The sequence below is a fragment of the Lepidochelys olivacea genome (assembly GCF_965140295.1).
Source record: "Lepidochelys olivacea isolate rLepOli2 genome assembly, chromosome: 16".
NCBI lineage: Eukaryota > Metazoa > Chordata > Testudines > Cheloniidae > Lepidochelys > Lepidochelys olivacea.
The window spans coordinates 25,638,784-25,660,353 of NC_140426.1; the positions used below are offsets into that span (position 1 = coordinate 25,638,784).

General features: G+C 53.8%; 1 protein-coding gene across 3 annotated transcripts in view; it reads right to left on the reverse strand.

Moving 5' to 3' along the window:
• Positions 1-21,570, reverse strand: part of NR5A1 (nuclear receptor subfamily 5 group A member 1) — a 63,483-nt gene that overhangs the window by 33,095 nt on the left and 8,818 nt on the right. For all 3 annotated transcript variants that reach the window (XM_084650005.1, XM_084650004.1, XM_084650006.1), the window contains exons 3-4: positions 18,175-18,316; positions 11,650-12,294 (exon numbers count right to left, since the gene is read on the reverse strand). In XM_084650005.1, coding sequence (XP_084506131.1) covers positions 11,650-12,294; positions 18,175-18,316 — 787 coding nt within the window. The remainder of the gene's footprint in view (positions 1-11,649; positions 12,295-18,174; positions 18,317-21,570) is intronic.

The window sequence follows — 21,570 nt, forward strand, 5'->3', positions numbered from 1 at the left end:
AGGATACTGGTAGCCACATCTCCAAGGCTTTAGTGACTGCGATATCTAACACAACTCAGCAGGCAGAGACTTCATCTCCCCACTGGGAAAAAGAGACATGTCATGGCCCCTTGGTATTTCTATTTGCTCCTACTAGCATGCTGTCATTAGAGAGAGATGGGGCCGTGGGGGGAGAGACTGGCTGGCGACCAGACAGCGACCGTCACAAGGAATTGGATTGAACCCCAGTGCGTATGACGCTAGCCGTTGCTAGAGCACCATGAGGAGAAGGAGATTTTCGATAAGCCAGAAATGCTTTGGCCGGTAGTCAGGAGATGGGGGTCAAGATGACCCATGTATGTTAAAGCCAAAGCAGTAACCAGCTACAAATAGCTCACAAGCATGAAAAAGGAAACCTGTCCAAAAGGCAGACATGACGAGCGTGGCCCATGGCCATCCCTGCACCCTCGGGAACGGAGATGCCCTCGGGATTTTCCGCTGCTCCGTGACCCATCCTGGGAGGAAATAACTACCCCCTTCCCCTGGCAACCAGCACAGTTCCACTCCGGAGGAGAGCAGCAGGAGGGGGCTCAGAATCCTTCCCCCCACATGGAACCCAGCTCCTCGAGTCTCCCTCCATGTCCCCAGGGAGTCGAGTTTGGGGCAATGGATTCAATGGCACCAGATACCGCCTTCTTGCTGCATCAATGGACAGAGCTCTGCCGCCCATCCCAGGAGAGCCCTGGAAGTTAGAAGAGTTGCATGGAGTGGGGGTGGGCTCCAGCCCAAGGAAACATTCCCTCCCCTAGTGGCATTTCCCAGGGACACCAGCGATCTGGCTATTTCTGCAGCGCTGCTCACCACAGGAGCCCACAGCCTCGCGGCACTAGGAAAGCAGCCCAGCAAGCCATACGAAGAGAGGACCCATGTAGTAACATGCTAGTGCTTAGTGTCAAAGACCTGCCATTGTCCTGTGAATCAGACCCTCAGGAGCATCCCAGAATCTGGGCCCAGCTGAACCCCAGGGCTGGGAGCCAAAGCCCAAGGAGATTATTCAAGGGCAGCATTAGCAGAGGGCCCTGAAAGCACTAAACTGGGGGAATTATCCTTCTGAATCCAGAACAGTGTCTGGTTGAAGAACCTGCCCATGCAAGCTCCAGGCATCCCCTGTCACCTGCCCCAGCCTTGCCTTGGCAGAGTCCCCAGAGAGTCCAGCTTCACTGTGGCTGCCCCAGAATCTCTGCACCCTATACAAAATGCAAGTTCACCTCCCAGCCTGCCCAGCAAACGCAAGGGACCCGGGAGGGGAGCAGAGCCCTGAGTCTGTCTCTCAAACAGGCCACATTGTTTTATAAAACCTCAGCAAGTAGCAGAGCAGCCAATGGAGAGATGGTCTCCTCTCCTCCTCCAGGATGCTGCTGCCACGCTCCTCCCTGCCCCTTTCCCCATCGCCCCCTTGCTCCTTTTCCCTTTCCGCAAAAACAGGGAGTCAAACTGAGTTCTCTCCTCAGGCAGGGCAGAGCCAAGCGATCTGCACAGCCAGAGCTGCTAGTTCTCAGAGGCACCCTCCCTAACACAGTGCAACAGGGAGCTTAGGGTCTGCACAGGCTTGGACCCAGCCACCGCATGGCACAGCGCTTTGGAGAAGGTCGGATCTGGACCTAGACCTGGCTCTGCAGTGTGGGACCAGCCTGTCTGCCCAGAGACTAAGGAACCAGTCACGGCTGTGATTAGCGTCAAACCAAAACCTTTCTCAGGTGCTGCATCTCCCTGTCCTCAGGGTGTCTGCCCCCTCCTGGCTGCAACCAGGCTCCCCCGACAGCACATTTCAGGTAGGGCTTGGGGGTTCTGCCGAACCAAATGCAATTTGTTTAACCTTCCAGGCCTCTCACCTTAAGCTAAAGGTCACTTTGCCCTGCTGCCTGGACTTCCATTATAGATACATAGATATATTAAAAATTACATCTGAAAGGACAAAGTTGCCTGAGCCTCATGACCCGGCAAAATGTATTTCACCTCCCTTCCCATATTTTTCTTCTAACGAGTAGATGTTGCAAATCTTCTCTTGAATCTTGACACATCTCATCTAGCCTCAGTTAAAGTTTGTATTTATGGGTGTCAGCTCTGACCTCTTCCACCCCAGCTCCCTCGCCGACCCTCTATAAACAAGCAGGCCCCCAAATCCCCCTTTGTCGAGCGGCATTATTAGTCTTGCATCCGAAGGCCAGTGTAGTCCGTAATTCTCTGTCTGATGACACAAGATGAACACGGCAGCATCACTCTCCCCAGCAGATTGGCAGGCCGGCCCTCATTTGTCAGTGGCAGACTGACAGAATTACTAGCCCTTAAATGAAACGATATATCTGGGACGTTAAATCTGTTTTCATTCTGACTGCCCCACACCTCCAGGTGGACGTGGCGTGTGAACTGATGTCCAGAGGCCATTAGCCCAGCTCCCCCTCCCACAGCCTTCACAATAACACAACTACAGCCCCTGGGGAGTGTTTCCAAGGCCCTCCTCCACCCCGCGGCCACACTGCGCTGAGCCAGGGCCTGCTGAGGCTCCTGAGGGGGAAATAATTAGATAGAACCATCACCACCTGTAGAGAAAATACCTCCCCCACCAACACTTCGCAGGCCCATAGCGGCCCAAAGCCCCCCTCACCACCACCACCCCCGCATTAGTCTGCCCAGTGTAACAAGAGCCTACACCAAGGAGACAAGTCTCTAAAGCAAATTGGGCCTGACCCTCCTTTCCCAGGAGAGTGCCTCTGCCTGCCATGGAGTTACCCCACTTCACGCCACAGGGAGGGAGTGAACGGAGGAGCATCTACTTGGGGGTTTACAAGCTGCCCTTCCATACACGCCAGGGGGCAGGCTCTCCAGCCCAGCAGACCATGGGGTTCCCTACAACCCCACCCCCCTACATCCCAGGCAGACATTGGAGGAAGAGGGGGCAGAGCTCAGAGAGGTAGGTGCCAGCTCCCATTTTGGGTGTGTTGGCCCATCCCACCCCGAGCCTGAGCTGAGCTCGGGCCTTGAACCCGGAAACTCAAGGCCAAACAATCTGAGTTTGGGTCAAACAAAGAGGCCTTGCCTGGCACCAGTCTGAAATGTCAGCCAGCCCAGGCCTGCCAGAAGCTCAGCCCCAAGCTGCCCACAAAGAGTGTGTGCATTCAGGCCAGCTGCTGCACTGCAGCCGCTCCGCAACCTGTTCCCATGCCCAAGCACTGCTCCCTGCACGCCCTGGGCTAGTAGCACCAACGCCTACTTGGGCAAGAGGCAACAAGGACACAGTCTGCATCTTCCCCCAGACAGCAGCCCCATAACAGCCCCACAAAGGGTTCTGCAGCAGGACCAACTGCCCTGCACACAACACACAGTCAACCTGTGGAACTCCTTGCCAGAGGATGTTGCAAAGGCCAAGACTATAACTGGGTTCAAAAAGAACTAGATAAGTTCATCATCAATGGCTATCAGCCAGGCTGGGCAGGGATGGTGTCACTAGCCTCTGTTTGCTAGAAGCTGGGAATGGGTGACAGGGGATGGATCACTTGATGATTCCCTGTTCTGTTCATTCCCTCTGGGGCACCTGGCACTGGCCACTGTTGGCAGACAGGATACTGGGCTAGATGGACCTTTGGTCTGACCCAGTGTGGCTGACTTAGGTTTTTATGTTCCTTACAATGGAGTGGTCCCAGGCAGACAGAGCGTTATTGCTGTGCAGACCCTCCGCTCTGTGCACGGGCTTGTCAGTAAGCAATGCTGATAGTTTAGCTGATCGCCATATTTGAGGCCAGGAGGAAATTTTCCCCCAGGGCAGATTGGAAGAGGCCCTGGGGGTTTTTTGCCTTCCTCTGCAGCGTGGGGCACGGGTCACTTGCTGGAGGATTCTCTGCACCTTGAAGTCTTTAAACCACGATTTGAGAACTTCAATAGCTCAGACATAAGTTAGGGGTTTGTTACAGGAGTGGGTGGGTGAGAGTCCATGGCCTGCGTTGTGCAGGAGGTCAGACTAGACGATCATAATGGTCCCTTCTGACCTTAAAGTCTATGAGTCTATGAAAGCCCTGCACGCTGCTCACCACCGCACTTCTTTATACAAACACCTGAGCCAGGAAGAAAAAGGCGTAGAGCTCAGAGCTCAGGCCATGCCCAGCACCACCCTCTGGCCAAGCAGCTCTGCGATAGGCTGAGTTGGTTTTCCTGCGCTTTGTCCTGTCCCAGCACTGGCTGACTCCCCTGTGACTTCTAGAGCTTTCTGGAGCAAAATGTCTCAGGGCTTCCTAAAATCTGTCAGGGTCAACAGAGCAGTTACAATTTGATTGACCCAAATAGAAAGGGAGCCGGTCTGGGAGAAAGGGAGACAGACAGACAGACAGAGGGTTCCCCTTTATGACTAGCAGCCACTGTGGGACTGATCTAAAAGGAAGAAAGGGCTGGTGTGTAGACAGGAGCTGCACTCTCTGACCCTCTCTCCCGGGGAGTGCTGGGGTTAACATGCTGCTCACCAGCCACCTTGGGTTGGGAACTGCAGCCTGCTGTGTATTTACTTGGGAAACAAGCCCCTGGTCTCTGGAAACAAACCATCCAAATCACCAGCATTCAGGGCTGGTAATAGATGGGGAGGCAGACGTGTCTCCCCTCTGAAAATTATTTTCCAAGTAAATGCAGCGCTGGCATCAGGTGCTGGACTGACAGTTGGGGGGGCAGACTCCTCTCTGACCTCAGCTCTGCGCCCCCTTTCCCTGCAGCGGCAACGCACTGTTCCAGAAGCCCCATTAACAGCCCTGAAAGTCCAGCTTTTGTACTGGCACAAAGAACTGTACTGGAACCAGAAGGCAGTTCGCTTGAACAGGGACGGTCTGTTGTCCCTCACAAAGCAGGTGAGAGGCACCTGGCTTCACGCAAAAGTGACTACTGGCTAAGTGACTTGCCCACGGTCACACAGAGAGTCTGTCACAGAGCAGGGAATGGAACCCAGGCCTCCAATGGCTCGTGCCCCACACCGCTAATGAAAGGCTAATACAGCTGGGCTGGGAGGGACAGGCATCTCCCATCCTCTTCCGAGACCTCAGAGGGGCGGGGCAGGCAGAGGTGAACGGGAGAGCCGTGGAGACCACCTCAATGGCTAGCAGAGATTCCTCTGGAGCTCAGAGACCTGAGCTCTATCCCAGCCGGTGCTGGGAGTTCCCATGGCTGTGATGGTGTCACAAAGAGACGGCCACTTGAGTCGATGACGAGCAGACCCGTATGTGTCCCTACCCCGGGGCAGCTAGGCCTCACCCCCTGCTTTCTCAGTGGTGCGCTCATTCTGGGAGTTATCTTTGAACTACTAGTGAAAAACAAAATGAAGTCAACGGTTTGTTAAATAGCAGCTCTTCCCTGAGCCTGGTGACAGCCCCTGGGACCCTTTGCCCCAGAATCGTCTTCCTCCTTTGGGTCAGAGACGCGCAGGCGTGCTTAGGCTGCGGCTCCCTGCTCTGAACCAGCCATCCCTCGCTGAGATCCCAGCACAGCTGGGCCAGGCCCGCCAGACTGCCGCCAGCTGGGAAAGCTCAACAGACAGTAGCCCAGGAAGCCAGGCCCCTGAGCGAGTCCGCCTTGCAGCCAGGCCGGGAGATGGGCCTTACCCTCTGTGCGGGGAGGGCTCTGGACAGAGAGCTGCCCCCACAGGAGTGCGCAAGTAGCGTGTGACTGCAGGCAACAGGGCTCAGCCTGGCAGGAGGGCGAGAGCCCGGCCGCATCTGCAACGCCAGGCAGGGCACGAGGGACGGTCGGCGCTAGCAACAGAGGCTCGGTTCTCTAGCTTGCACCCCCACTTCCAAGTTTTCTGCCACTTGCTGTGCCACAGAAACAGGAAACAGCCTAGAATGGTCCCCCTACCCTGAGGCAACGCAGCCCCTCAGCCTTCACACACAAAGCCATCCCAACCCCCAAATCCCTGCTGCCTTAGGAGCAATATCAGCATTGCCCTGCCCCTGCTCCACTCCACACACCTGCTCCTTTCCCCCTTTGGCTCCCTCCATCCCCGAGCCATCCCATTCCCCGTTCTCTCTGGACTCCTCAACAGTGAGCTGACTTCTCTCCAGCCCAATTCCTGCAGCTCCCAATGCTCCCAGGAGGGAGTCCTAGAGCAGGGAGGTCTGGCTGGCTTTTCCCTGCAGAATGCCTTGTACATGCTGGCCTGTTTCGGAGGGGCGGGGTTTGTCTCCTGCAGGTCACAGCACTGGCCCGAGCAGCCTCCTGTCCAGCCCATGCCCAAAGCGGCCTGTGGAAAAGATCTGAGAAGCATGCTCCGCTCCCCGCTGCACACACACCAGGCCCATGGGAACAGCATGTGCGAGAGACCCTGACACTCCCTAGAATTTGCTTCTCTTACCACAGGTGCCTGGTGCCTGGCTTTAGGGCCCGGGGGCCGTAGAGTGGACGGCAAAGAGAATGATGCGCCACCCGGAAAATAAACTGACTGCTTAGCACCCGCTCCCAGACACTGCCCAGGGGCACTCGCCCCGCATGGCTCCTGCTCGATGCTGGGAGCCCACAGCCATGTGTGCTCTCCTGGGTAAGGAGAGTGCAGAGAACAGCAGCTGCCTGGCAGCCAAAAGGTGTGGGGCACTAGCCATTGGAGGTCTGGGGGATATTCCCTGCTCTGCCACAGGCTTCCAGTGTGACCTTAGGCAAGTCACTTAGCCTCACCATGCCTCAGTTCCCCACCTGTACAATGGGGAGAACAGCCCTGCCCTGCCTCATGGGGGCTCTGAAGATAAAGCCATTCGAAGGCTGAGAGGTGCTCAGATGCTACAGAGACAGGGACCATCTAAGTTCCTTTGCTGGGAGGCTCCCTGCTCGCTCCTCGAGCCCCCGCACAAAGGAGCAGCAGCGGAAGCTTTAAAAGGCTCCACTCTTGGCTTCCCCCATATCTGGGGCACCAGCCTACCAGGGGTGCTTTGGGAGGCTGGCAGCCTTCCCAGCCCCATTCCTTTGGGGCAGTGTCGGCACACTCCGCACCCCTTCCCTGGGCTTCTCAGAAGTAGCAAGGGACACGACAGCAGCTCGGCCTTGAAACTTGCCCATGGAAAGGCAACGGGGAGCCCAGAGCACTGGAGGCTGCAGGGGAGGGGTGACACCGCGCTGCAGGGGAAGGAACCGTCTCATGAACCCCGTGTCAATGGGGCGACATCGGCAGCTGACAGCAAATGCCTCCGCGGGAATACAGAAACTGGCTGGGAACATGCCTGAGAAAGCACTTGCCTTTGTGATGGCCAAGGCAGCCCACATCCCCCATTCTGAGAGTCCCTAAATGCCCCAGCTCCATTCATGCACTGCTCTGGCTGTGTTTTTAGCCCTGCTCGTGGCCTTAGTGTAACGCTCTGAAGTCTGTGCTGGCAGGAGTTCATCTACCGCCTTGGCGACCCATTGGCTTTCATTGGGCAGATGTGGGGAGCAGGGAGAAGGGCATCCTTGGGGCTGCTGCACCATCCTGCTGCCACAGCGAAAAGCAGGCAGAGAACCACTGGCTGAGCACTGCTGTGAAAGAAACCCCCAAGCCCTGGGCCTAGCCCCGGCTCCCCGGGAAGAGCGCGCAGGCCGGGTGAGCCGCAGTGGAAACACAGATCTGCAGCAGCTGAGACTGGACACCCCCTTTGCCCCAGAGAACAAAGCGCCCCTTAACACCCAGCCTGTCCAAGAAGCTCACCGTCACTTGTGGCCCAGGGCACTTTCCGCACAGGAAGCTCTTCAGGGCAGGGCTGGAGCTTTGTCCTGGGTTTATGGAGCCCGTAGCCCAGCAGGGCTCTGGGTCCTGACAGGGCCCCTAGAACTGCTGCAACACAAACAAGCAATAATCCTAGCCCCAGCGTCCTGGGCGGTTCTGCTCTGGAAGGCAGATCAGTGCTCGGGCACAGGACGCAGACAGCCCAGCCCAGGGGGAGGGGGCAGCTTTAGGTCACCTGGTTTTCTGCAAAGGCCACTTCAGCCCCTGGCACATGCAACAGCCACCTCCCTACTGCTGCCTAAGGGCTGTGGTACCCCCAGGGCACCCTCCGCCCCCGGCTGCCCCCATGCAGGGATCAGGGGGACAGGGGCAGACAGAGTTACTCACGTCAACCCTGCACAGCTCCTGCCCCAGGGGAATAGAAATCTCCCTGCTCCGTCTTCTTTGCAGCCTTTAGGTGTTGCCAGTAAAGCACATAGGGGTTAGGGCCAGAAACAGCCCCACTTTCTTACACTCCCCCTTGCAGCTTCCATAGGAAGCAACATTCATCCTTTCCTACCTAAAATGTCGTATAGTGTTGCTCTGCATTGCTGAAGGGCTGCCATGTTCCACCCCAGAGGTGGCTGTATTTCTTTCGTGAGTGCTGCGGTCTCTATATATTGCTTCCACTTGCTGGTCCTGTGCCCAATAGCAGTCATGACCACAGACTGTAAACGGCCCCAGGAGAACTGCCTGCTCAATCCATTCACTAATGTTCTTTTCTTAGCCACACAAACCTATTGCTGCCATTAAATTATCCCAAGCCAGAGTGGGTGAAGAAGTCTCTGGCCCCAGTGTGGTGACAGCTTTGCCCCAGCAAACAAGAAATCTGCCCTGCAGCATTCTTGAAATCAGCAAAATAAGGTCAAGGCGGCACTAACCACGCAGGACGCGCAGCATCAGATTGCAGATGGTTTTACCAGGGAGTGATGGGGGCTGACAGCAGCTTCTGCTGCCAGTACCACATGCTCAGCCTCGAGCAGAGGAAGGAAACGCAGCCAAAGGAAAACAGGAGTCTCCAAGTTCCTACAGCTCATGTTGAAAGGATAGAAAATCCGCCCCAAGGCTTGCCCTGCTCCAACATCTGGGGTTGGGCGGGGCCTGTGCTCTCCCAAGCACTACGCAGGCCACAGGATTGAATCACTTACCAACGGCACTGCTGGACCGCAGCCCCGCTCTAACCTATCCAAAGCAGGTAGCTACTGATCTGTGTTTAAATCTCTGCCCACCAATCCCCATCTCCTAGCGTTCCTGGCACTAGGAGACCCGGAGATCTGTGGAGTCCAGTTTCCAGGGACTGCGTCCTCTAGCTGCATTGTTACACAGTGTGACACTTGTTTATCAGGCCGGCACACGGGCGGAGTCCTGACTAGGTGAAGCCCTGGCATTGCTATTGTACAGCACGTGTCACTCTGGGGGGAAGAGGGGCTGATGGATTTGTATTCACATGGAGCAAAGCCATGCCTGAATGGTGTAACCGCACGGACAATGGAATTACAAGGCTACCCAGCAAGGCAGCAGCAAGCTGAAGCCACTGTTTACAATATCTCCTGCAAAACAACAATTCCCCGTTCCCAGAATCCAAGCAGAACACTGATATGATTGAAATGAACAAAAAATGCTTCCACAATGCAACTTCCTGGCACTGTTCTGGGCAGGGAGAGGTTATTCTGAGCAGGGAAGCACACTGCCATGCTCTGGAGGCCCAAGGAGGGGGCCAGAGCGCGAAAGACCCCAGCTTCTGAGATGGTCTGGAGAGGAGCAGAACCGTGGGCCACAGCCACTCTGGGGCTGGCTGTCCCCAGCGAAGCAGCTCGGTCGCCATGGAAGCTCATAATGACGTTGGGACACTGTTGAGGGAGCTACTCTGGAGGTCACCGCCTTTCCTTTTCATTTGCAGCTCCGGGACAGGGCCCAGCGCCGGAGCTTTGCAGGGGTTTGGTGACCGGCGCTGACTGGGAGCTAAGGCCAGATCTCCAGTTTCACTGCCCATTACAGCATCTCACTCTGCCGACTGCCTCACTTTGCCTAGAGTCCAAATGTCCTGGGACTCCTCCCAAAACGGCCCCTGTTCGGTCTTTAGAACACTCCCAGCAGGAGTCCATGGTTCCCTGTGCTCAGGCCGCTGAATGCTTCTCTGAGGCATTGGGCAAACAGGTTCAGAGCAAAAGCCACACCCCCGAACCGACATGCACCCCAGAATCCCACCCCCAAATATCCCCAGAGCTTTGCTAGAGGTTAATCAGATCCAGCCCACAGATTTGCCTTAGGCCTGCCCCCTTGGGCTGGGAGCAGCACCTGCTGCCTGGGGAAGCTTCAGAAAACAACCTATTCACTCCTTGCTGCTGTAAAAAATTAAATAAAATTTTAAAAAATCACTAGACCCCATAACCCTCAATTCCTGTGAAACAGGGGAATCAGCATGGCTCCCCAGACAGATCCAGCTGTTCAAGGGCCAAATTAATTCCTGTTGTAACCTTACTGACTTCAGCAGATTCATACCAGGGATGAATTTGACTCAAATCCAGCACAGTCCTCTGGGGATGACACCCCCACTTCCCCTCACCCCTGAACTCCAAACAAGTCATTATGGGGAGGGGGGAAATCCTTCTGCACTAAATAATTTTTAAGGAATTGAGTGTGATACTTCCTGTAGGTCCTACATAAACAAATCTGTGGCCACATGCAGTAATGCCAGGGGATGCACATAAACTGCTTGGTTTACGTTTGGCCCAGAGGAAGAGGCAGGACAGCTATTTTAAAGAAAAAAGCAGTAATTTGCATGAAGACCAGACTCTCTCCCAGACTCTGCAGTGTGTGCGGGATGGAAGGGGGGATTGGAAGGTGGGACAGGGTGGGAGGGTTCTGGGGGTCAGCAGAAATCCTGTCCACTTCCCACTTCAGAGAACTAGAGTTGGAGCAACCTGCTGAAGAGCAAGCTGGTTGCAGCTCCATCTGTGGCTCTTTCTGGTAATTTCGATTGCTAACTTGGCTCCTGAATCCCTGAGGAGTGTCACTGATCTAGAGCCTGTAGGCACCACACCTGGGGCAGCAGCAGCTGGGGATTCATGCAGGGAGGTACCCACCCCGGCTGGGGTCACGTGACAGCAACTGCACTGCCGAGAGGCAGCTGGGCAGACCCATGCCAGACTCTGGTCTATGCAAGCACAGCAGTGTGGGCAGCTGGTCAAAGCCCAGGTGATGTCCCCCCACCCCTGCTATGGCAGGAAATTCCCCCAGTCTGGAGGCCAAGGCTGCCGGTGAGGGCACCAGTTAGTGTCACTGGGGTGCAGGCAGCTCTCCGTTAGGGACTGGGCTGAGACCCATTAAACCCATTTCAGCCAGGCCAGCACACAGCCACCAGGAGAGGTGGCTGGGGGGGATCTGAACTGGGGAGCTGGGAGTTCCTGTCTCCCAGTGCCCGGGCTCTGAGCTGCCCTGTCCCCTGGGCAGAGGCTTCTAAGGAGAATTAGAGCTGAGCCTGCAGGCTCCTCGTCCAGACACTTAACAGTTAAATTGGGGCAGCTTTGTGGTTCTCACGCTGGGGTCTCCCCCTCTCTTGCCTTCCCTGTGCCCAGCTCCAGGTCTGAGCATCCTTGTGCCCCCGGGAGTGTGCGGGAAGGGGGGGGGACCTGCCTCAGGCCAGTGACTCAGGATCCTGCTCTGTGCACAGACTGGTGGAAGCCAGATGCCACAGGATGGATTCCTCCCAGCCCAGGGGGTCACACCAGGCCCCCTGCACCAGTTACACCCTTTAGTTTGGCCCCTTATTAAGGGCTTTAGTGGTGTGAGGGGCCTGCAGGGTCCCCCTCTGCTGGGCAAATTTCAGCCCCACTGTCTATTTCATTCCCAAGGGTTGCCTCTTGGAACGTACCTGCAGGCCCCACCCTTGAGTGACCAGCCAAGCAAACCACCTACCTCCAGCTCCTTAAAGAAGATGCAGCTCCGTGCCCACTCCACAATGGAGAAGAGGGTCTGGTCTGCCATCTTGCACATGAGGCCAAAGGTGCTGAGTTTCTCATGCCGGCCTTTGCCCTGCTCCTGTTGCAGACAAGCCAGTATCCGCGCCTTGACCTGGGGCTCATCAGGCTCCAGCTGCAGCAGCTTGAGAATGACCTCTGGGATGTCGGGTGGGGCGCTGTTGGGATAGGCATCTGGATACATGTAGCTGGCCATGGACTCATGGGAATTTGTGTAGTGGTCAGGGTACTCTGACTTGATGGTGCGGTTGGGAAAGGATGGGTAATGGTAGCTGGACAGTGCCCCGTGGCTTGGCACAGTCATTCCCAAGGATGGCGTCCCATATGGACTTCTGTCGTAGTCGACTGGCGGCATAGTGGCCGGGTTGGGAGGCAGGCTCTTGGACACCGAATGGATGCCATGGATGGTGGAGGACAGGTTGTAGTCAGTTTGCACTGGGGACACGATCTGAGGCACAGTCTCCAGCTTAAAGCCATTGGCGCGTATCAGAGCTTTCTTCTGCTGTTTTAAGGCACGATCTCGCTTGTACATGGGGCCGAATTTATTTCTTCCTCCTCGCATCCGGTCCGCACGCACAGCTGTGGGGCAGAGAGAAAGAAGGGCCTTTGGAATTCAGCTGAGCCCAGGGGAGCCTTATCACCCCAAAAGATCATGGCAAATAACCCTGAGGGCTCTGTCCAGATAGACTGGGGGGAAGAGGGTGGGGAGGAGGAGGGGAAAAGGCCGGGTAGTACCCAAACACCCTCTTGGTGAAACAATGCATCTTGTCCTGCAGCCGTTCCATCACTGGAGTGATAGACGGCTGCATCGGGACACAGGGCTCCTGGTGCAGAGTCTGTCCTGGGACAGTTATGCTGCCTCTGAGCAGCGAGTAGGGGGTGCTGTCCTAGTGAGGCAGTATAACCCCACTGGCCCTGGAACACGAAGAGCATCAGGTTGAGAACACTTCCTGAGGCCCCGTCCTCCATGACAGAGCTGCTTCTCTCCTGGGGTCTAGATCAGTGTCGCATAGCCCCAGCAGTAAGGCCATCTTCAGCCACTCCCTGCACTGCAACTCACTAGCCATCAAATCAAAGAGTTTCAATTTGCAGAAAACTATATCTCAGCAGCATTGCCCAGTCTCACTATTTTATCACAAGTCTTGCAATATTGGTGCTTTTCTTAAAGCCCAAGCTCCTGGAGTCAGGTGAATATGTGAGAATCTCATCTTTCATTTAAAAAAAAAAGGGAAAACAAACTAAGTTTCTAGTGCTCATTCTTGCAGAGAAAAGCTTGAAAATGTGAAGTCAGGAGGCAAATAAAAACAACCCCAAGTTATTGTTTTTTAAAATCTCAAGATTTTTAAACATAACCTCACAATTTGCTGGATCTTGACTCGTGATTTTGGAATGACTGGGAGTTACAATAGTTTCTCCGAGATTTTGTTGAATTGGATCCAGTTGTGCACTCCTTCCTGTCAGTCCCTTCCATTACACGCAAGACAAATGGTCAGGAGAGCTCTCCAAAATATATTGGCCTGATCTACAGTTGGTGTAGACCAGCCTAGTTCCATTGACTTCAACCAGACTATATTGATTTGCCCCAGCCGTGAGTCTGGCCTGGTGTGTGTGAGTTATTAAATTTGGCTTAAAACTTTGCCCAAGGAGTTTTACAACAAGTTCCTCACCCCCATTAGAACCTCCCCCCTTTCCAAGAAACAGATGTTCTCTCTGGACCCCAAAAGAAACACAAGAATGTGTCACTGCTCTAGGAAACAGGTGCTTCTTTGCTTCACAAGATCATTCACTTTCCTCGGCAGCCATTCCCAAGAGTGTTTTTGCCTTAAAAAAACGCTCTTGGAAGAGCCTCAAATAGTTGAAAGCTCCGCGTTGGAGATCTGCGCAGACGGATGTGAGGAAGGCTGGGCAGCTGGTGAACCCAGGGCTTGGGAAGCCATGGAAAACGTGTTCAAACAGGGAAAGCAACTAGCTTTGCCACCCCACTCTGAGTGGAGAGATCAAGTGTTTGTGCATCAGCCGTTATTTCTGCAAAAGGCCTCTCACTAACCTTTCCTTTCACTGCAGCCTCGGAAACCCCTTTAGCAACCTTCACTGCACAACAGAACCACAGTGCTGGCTGAGTTTCTCAGAGACTAGCTGGGAACAGGGGAGCATTGATTAGGGACTGAAAGCCAGCCAGGAGGCAGAAGATGTTTGCAGAGACTTTCCTTGAAGCGGCACTCGCACTCCATGGAGAATGCTCTCTCCAGAGAGAATCCAGTTTCTTCCCATTTTTCCTCCCTCATTCCTTCGTACCTAGGGATATTTGCACGGAAACAGCCTCTCTGGGGGGCTGGCTGGCTAAGGGCAACAATGCCTGTGGAATACAGAACACTTCACCTCTCCGTCATTGTTTGAGATCCCACCTGATTTACCCTCCAGTGGCTGGGCCATAGGTTATATGGCTGCCTTAGGCCAGTTCCTCACAGAGAGCACGTGAAAACCACCTCCACGGTCAGCACTAACCTGCGCCTTTGGTGGCAGCCTCCACAGAAAGGCCAAGCACTGAATGAGCCAGAGAGACCGAACTCCCCTTCCACACTTATCCTTTGTCTGCACTACAATGGTTTGTTCCCATTTCCAGAGCTTAACACGGCATAAAAGCCCCCGTACACAGAGAGCGTTCAGGTGCTTCTCTCTGCTCAGAGCAGGTTTTCATGCCCACCGGAGCCCTCTCTTCGTCAGCTGTGACGTCACTGCTACCTCCGGGGCCACTGTACCACTGGGAGAGAATGGCTCGTGACGACACCCTTAGAAATGACTCCTGCCACCCAGGCTTGTGGCACAGTGGGGTGTGCAGAGGAAGTTTGCACAGCTCCTACCTGGGCTGTACCTGAGCTGTCAAATAAATAGAGGCGGGCAGGCCCCAGGGCACTTGGTGTGGCATCTTTCACAAGCGGGAAATGAACGCACCCTTTTTTCTTTAAAAACAAGCACCTTAAGAGAGAAGACGTGCTTTGATTCTCATGCGTTCCCCTGTGCCAACTATTCATACATCACCTGGGATCATAAACACCTCGCTGCATCCCAACTGTGTTATTGGGCTGCCACAAACTACAAGATTCTGATCTCAGGTGGGAAACCGAGGGCAGGGCAGATGGACTGGTTAGAAAAGCAAGGATCCTGTATTCATTCAAATGTCTCCAGGAACAGAATGAAACAGGAAGTACAGATGTCTCCAAACTAAGGACAGACAAAAATGATGGAGGCTGAGATTTTCGCAGCTACTTAGACTGTTTCTTGGATTCTCAGCACAATCTGAGCTTATGAATCTTTTTGGCTGTAGTTTAACACACACTCACCTGCTCTCACTCTCTTTCACATACACACGGCAACTTAAAACAATCAGCATTAGCTTCGACTCTTTGCCGTGAGCGAAGGATCGAGGGATCAAAGCTAGGCTGCTATAAGGAGATGCCCTATGTGCCATGATATTTTTCACTCTATTAAGTAGGGCAGTAGCGTGTAAACCTCCCAACTCATGGAGAAGGGTCAGAATTAGGCAAAGTGAATTCACCCATCTCCATTCTAGGTGGACACATCTTCAGTGAGGCCTCAGCTACTCTTTTATTCTCCAGAGTTAGTGCAGAAAGAGCCAGCTCTACCGGGACCTGGTTACTAATTCCGTACTCTGTGGAGAATATTCCTGACAGATCAAGGTTACCACCCACCTTCTCACTGAAGCTCCTCCCCTCACGCGCCCACCATGCATTTCAGGATCTGCTTTGAAATTGTTCTTCCTCTTTTTAAAACTCTCCCTGGATTTGTTCCAGCGCATATCACAGGCCCTCTCTGCCCCCTCAGGCCTAGCACAGGCCTCCTCGCCATCCCTTCACGTAATCACACCACAATCGGTGCAAGAGCCTTCTCCGCTGGATCTTTGCATCCTTCTTGCCCCTGGCCTGCACCACGCAGTGTTTCTGCCCCTCTGCTGCACGTGTAATTCTTTGAAACATGCTCACCGGGGGGATTTGCATGGACCGTGTTGTGCTGTCACTCTAGAGGGAAAGCCTGTATGTGACACCTGTTATTATCAGAAGCTGAACTGTGACCAGCGCAAAACACACGGTACTCTGTGAATGCTGAGCAGCTTCAGAGACTCTCTTGTCGCTCTACTGCAGAGCACTCAGGGGAGCGTTCTGATTTGTCTGGGATATGCTGAGATTGTGTTGTTCACACAGTCCAGGCTTCTCGGTCGTTTCCTTTCTTGAGCATCAAGAGAGGCCTATGTCAACATCATACGTGTCCCCAGAATCAATCATTTCAGACTTGCTTTTGTCCTATTGAGTTGACGGATCTCTTTAGAAGTGTCAGTTCAGATTTTCTGCCCAGCAAATACTAATAACTAAGGAAACGTAAGCTCCAATTTTCACTACAAAAGACAGACAGTCAAGCTGGGATGTCATTTTCCCTCTCGGTGATCCCTGGTGGATAAGCTACTGCAGAGTTTCATCAAGCAGCTCAGAGGGCAGGGAAAAGGGTGCTTTGAACAGACAGGCAGCAAGTATCCCGGCTTTGCCTCTGAGGCCCACAAACACACAGGACCACACTCAACCCTGCTGTAAGCCTGGGAAGCGCCTCGAAGTCAGGCGGGTGCAACTCTGTTGCCAACAGGGAACTCGGGGCTCTGATTTCAGTGTCCCTCACCCATTCACCATACACAGGAGCAGAGTATGAGTTCTGATTGCCAGCGAAGGCGACCGTGCCCTACCTGTGCCTTGTTCCATTGCCCAACTGTTCTCCGTTACAAGACAGAGTGCTGGTACAAAGTGTCAGACCCTGCGATTTAGCAAAGCCCCTGAGCAGTGCTCAATTTGTAATGAAAGAGGTACCAGGGCTCAAGCAATTTTTTCATTTTCATGATTGATGCAGCAAGCCCAGAGGTGCCAGAGCTCTGAACTGCCAAGCCCAGAGGTGCCAGGGCTCAGCCCTTGCAAGCCTTAGCACAAATTGAGCCCTGCCCCTGGGTAAGCCGGACAGTTGGCTCAGGACCTGTTTGTAACTAATATTCCAGTCTCAGCCAGGCCTAAGGCTCTGATCTGCTTTTGAAATGACACTCAGCGCTGATGCCATGTAGTGTAGTGGGAGTTTGCATTGGCTGCCTTTGCAATTAAACGATGTGTCCTGCTCTTAACTGTTCAGCCTCCAAAGCCTTCTGCCTCCTTCCTGCTTGGGAAATGATTTCAGTTTCTATTCAGGTATTAGCAGTACTTTATGTTCAGCCCCCACTTTGCCCTTAATGCCCATGTGAATGCAGCACTGAGTCCCGCAGCCCTGAGCAGGTGAGAGATACTCCACGAGCTTCAGCACTGTCTGCCCAGATCTTTCGATTTGGTGTAAAATTTAGTCCCTTTTTCCCCCATTTTTGTTACCCGGCGTTCGTAATGGTTTTCCCTGGCCCTGTGCCCTGTGTGCAGTGTGAAGTTCTGCAACATCAGTGGGTAAGTGCCACGTCAAACACATCATAATACAGAAAACAATATGGCCTGATTCTGCTATCAGCCACACCAGCATAAATCAAGACTGACATCATTAGAGTGACCCCAATGCCAATCTGGTGAGAGACCCCCTGTGCTACTATGGGTCCCCTTGTATAAGGAGAAATTCCTGTTGCAGTGAACGTGGCAAAAGAAAAATTGTATTCTCACTATGGCATCCTGCCATTTTATCCTGATTCTCATGATACTCAGTGTTCTCCTTAAAGCCTCGCCTCTGGGAATTATGCAAAAATAGGGGAATCTTGGCTTTCATTTAAAATAAACCAAAAAAACCCAAAAACCAAAACATTTTCAAGCCCTTTAGCTCGCAAAGAAAGCCTTGAAAGTGTGAACCCTAAATTCTGAAAAACCAAAAGGCAAATCAAAAGAACCCGACATTTATTATTTTTTTAAAATCTCATGATTTTGGGGGGGCTGACTCATGTTTTTTGAATGCTAGGGGTTGGCTATGCTGTATCCTGGAGGCTGGTGAAGAAAAAAAAACAAAACTATCTAGCCCTGAGCAGAGAGTTTACTTGGAATGACGATACTACAGTGAGAACCAAGGGCTGTTTTTAATTCTGAGGTCATTGCTTAATTCCCAGGCACAGCTGTGCCAGATGGTCTCATAACCTAAAATATTGCCCAGGAAGATACAGATCCACTGACCCAACCCAAATCATGTTTAAATAAAAAGAAATGAAGGAACCACAATTCCAACACACTGAAGAAATAATTTCTTTTGCTAGAAGCAGCTGTCGTAGCTGGCTTTGGGCCTGATCCTGCGTAAGGGCTGCCCTCAAGTCCCAGTGATATCAATGGGAGAAGACATGTCACAGGATCTGGCCCAGCTCACACCACAGCCGTACCCCTGACGACCCTCCCTTCTTCCCCTGGGGCACGCAGAGTTAAGGTGCACGGGGTGGCGGACCGGGGCTCTTACCTTCTAGTCTCATTCCCACCGTCAAGCACTTCTGAAAGCGACAGTAGGGACATCTCTTCCTCTGGGTTTTGTCGATTTTGCAGTTCTGGCTTTCGGTGCAGGTGTAGTGCTTGTTATTCTGCACGGTCCGCTTGAAAAAGCCCTGATGATAAGGAGAGAAGGCAGAAATGCGGGGCCTTACCACGCCAGCATTTGCAGTATGAGCAGGGCGAAGCAGGCATCCCGGGGAAGGGAGGCTCCTGCCCTGGGCTGCTGTTTAACATAGATGCCTGGAGCATTTCTTTGCAGCCCCACCGTCCTCGGCGCAGGGCACCAAGTGGCTTCGGGAGAGCGGGACGCTACACACCAGTTACAATAGCACCTTAGCGGACAGCTCTGCTGTTGCCCAACAGTGCATCATCTCTGGTGGCTTTTATTTTCTTTGCCCCTATCTTCTAGTTGGGGGAAATTACTTAAAAAACGGCAAGAACAAATTCGCGGAGCTGGATTTAAGGGCAGCGAGCAGCGCCAGGGGGGAAGCCCATTGCCAGAAAAGCGAACAGCCACGGACAGGAGCTGCAGAGCCAGAAATCATGTATTTTCGTTCAAGTTTTTAAAAGACAAAGGCTGCAGGCTTGGCTTCTCTCCCCAGTGTCTGAACTCCCCTGCCCTGGGAAGGTGTCTCTTCTCAGTCAGACATGCTCTGAACTCCAGGAATCTGACTGAAAGACCACGGGAAACATTTGATGTTTTTCATCTGCTTAGGACTCTGCAGAAATAGGATGGGCCAGATGCTCAGCTGGTGTAAAGGAGCGAAGTACTCAAGGCTCATTACACCTATTGACAGCAGCTCGTGCTGAACGCTTAGGAAATGCCCGGGCTCCAGTGGGGAAGCCCAGAGGCCCTTGCTTTCCTTTTGTAGATTTCTTTCTTAAACACATTTGGGCAATTGTGGAGAAGATGAATCCACAAGTCAGCCTGCCCCTCAATCTTCATTAACAGCCGAGGTTAGAAAGGGGCCTGCTCTTTGAATACAAATCTGTGTCTACGGCGTGATTTATGTCTTCAAAGGCCTGGGCAACCATTGCCCCAAACCCCCCCGGTCAGCGGGAGCAGTGAGGATGCCGGGACACTTCAGGGGGCCCCGTAGAAAGGCCCCAGAAAGACCCAGGTGAAGAGACCACCGCGCAGGATGCCAGCAGGCCAGGCCGGAGCCCTGCGCAGCGCAGCTCGCCCCCAGGGCCTCCGCTCCGGTGCGGCTGGCTTGCCCCAGAGGGGGCCCGGGGCTCAGGCAGAATGAAAGGCAGGGCCAGGCTGTCTGCATAGGGCCTGGGGGGTGATGCTCCCCGCTGAGAGCAAGGAGACTGTTTTACATTCTTCAGAAGCAATTTGAGAGCTCCCCCCTTCCCCCCCACCTCTGATTTTAAGGAGCCGGATTTTGCCCTCAGTCCAAAGCCTCTGAAAATAAAACACAGCCAAGGGCTGGCTGATCCGCGGCATTTAAAAGAGGATCTTTCCAGCTTCTGCCATCCCTCCCAGCCCAGGCAGGTTGTGCTATGGGAAAGACCCGACCCCTCTCTCCCTGTCCCCCGCCGACCCCTTAAACCAGAGCTACAGGTAGCGGCCAGTCTCCTAAATGTCCCATTGCCTGGGAGACCCTCCCATTTCACCTGATTGCACCTTCAGGCCGGGCATATACACGCAGCTGATGGGAATTAAAGGGGGAAGGAAAACGCCTCCCTAGGTCAGGGGAGCCGCTTTCCTTCCAGAGGGGCCTGGACCCGCGGTCAGCGCCCCGGGTACTGCCCCTCCGCACCCAGCATCAGCCCTGCGGTAACCACAAAACTCTGCACGAGTCGGCTTCTCTTCTCTTCGCTTTGCTTTCTAGTCACTTGGGGATTTGGTTCCGCGATTTCCTCTCTGTCTCCGGCACTTCTAAAGCGCCGGTCACCTGCGCTGCAGCTCGATTGCGCGGGAATTTGAACAGGATGCCCCAGAAACACAGCGCGCTCCGCTCTCACTAGATGCCCCCCAGGCGCCGGCGGTATCTCCCCATGCAGCCAGCCCGCCGCGGTGCGCCCCGTTCCCCGCCGCCGCCAGCACGGAGCGGTGCCCCTGGCAGGGCGCAGGGCCGCCGCCACTTCCATTCCACTTTACAGCGAGCCACGTTACCGGGCCCGGTGTGTTCCGCGGTGCGGATCCGTGGTGCAAGCGAGGTGCACCCTCCTGACTGCGAAATAAACTCACCCGCCGCCCCGAGAGGGCTAAGGGTAGGGTAGGCATTTTTAAACTAAAAAAAAAAAAAAAAAAAATCCCTGAACCATTTGACTGAATTTATTTTGGTTGATATAAAATTAATATTTCTTCTAAAGAGCTATTAAAAAAAACCCTAAAGAGCCTAAAAGTCTATTTTGGTTTGTTCTGATGAGCCGCAGAGTCAAACGGAAAATAAAAGACACAAGCAGCTCCCCAGCTCGGCGACTCGCTTGCGCCCTTTCAACTCAACGAACTTTTCAATTACGTGGGGAAATGCGGGGGTCTAAACCGGGAGGGAAATGACTCTAGCTGCTCCGGAGCTACACGCCGGCCCTGAACGTCCGACTTCCCGCACAATATTCTGGGAAGGCAGCAGGTCGCCCAGGGGACCAGCAGCGGCTGCAGTTTCGTTTTAACAAATTAAATGGCAGGCAGCGAAACCTGTCCCGGACCTTGTCTTATATGCAAACAACAATCCGATTACTTTGGACTTCGGGTATCTTCGAATACGGGCGCGGGGCTCGGATTTTGTTGAATAAACTCCCCTGACGCCCCCCTAACTCCCCCCGGCACTTTAACCGGGGCCAGTAACAGAAACGCTAAATAAATCGGGGAACAGAAGCCGGCAGCTCTCCGACGCTCTGAGGCAAAGCGTCATTATTGAAATACTTCCCCGCGGGCAGTCTGGGTTTGCTCTGTAGACTAACCCCGTTCATTTCTACTCCAAGAACAGAAATTATTTTAGCTCCTTAATTATCCTTTATGGTTATGTGCGTGGCCACATTTCCCCGATTTGCCGCGTCAACCCCGGCGGAGTTTCCAAAAGCAGCCTGTCCCTGGCGGGTGCTGGACTGCGGGCTTTGCATTTATTATGATGAAAATGCAAGCGCCGTTTCGGAAGTACCCCCACGCCTGTCTCTGCGGAGTCGCCCCAAGAGAGGGGCAGCCCCTTCGCTGAAATTCACTTGCAGCTTCAGCCTTTACACGCGCAAAGCCTCGCACGCTTCAAAACCGCCGAGCGCTTCGTCCAGGATTTTATGGGAAACGATATTTGTTGAATTCCGCGCTCCCGGCTAAAATCGAGCTTGGGCACCGGCAGGGGGGGAATCGGGGCTTCCCCAGGCAAATGACCCCCCCCCCTAATTTATTCGCCAGGCACAT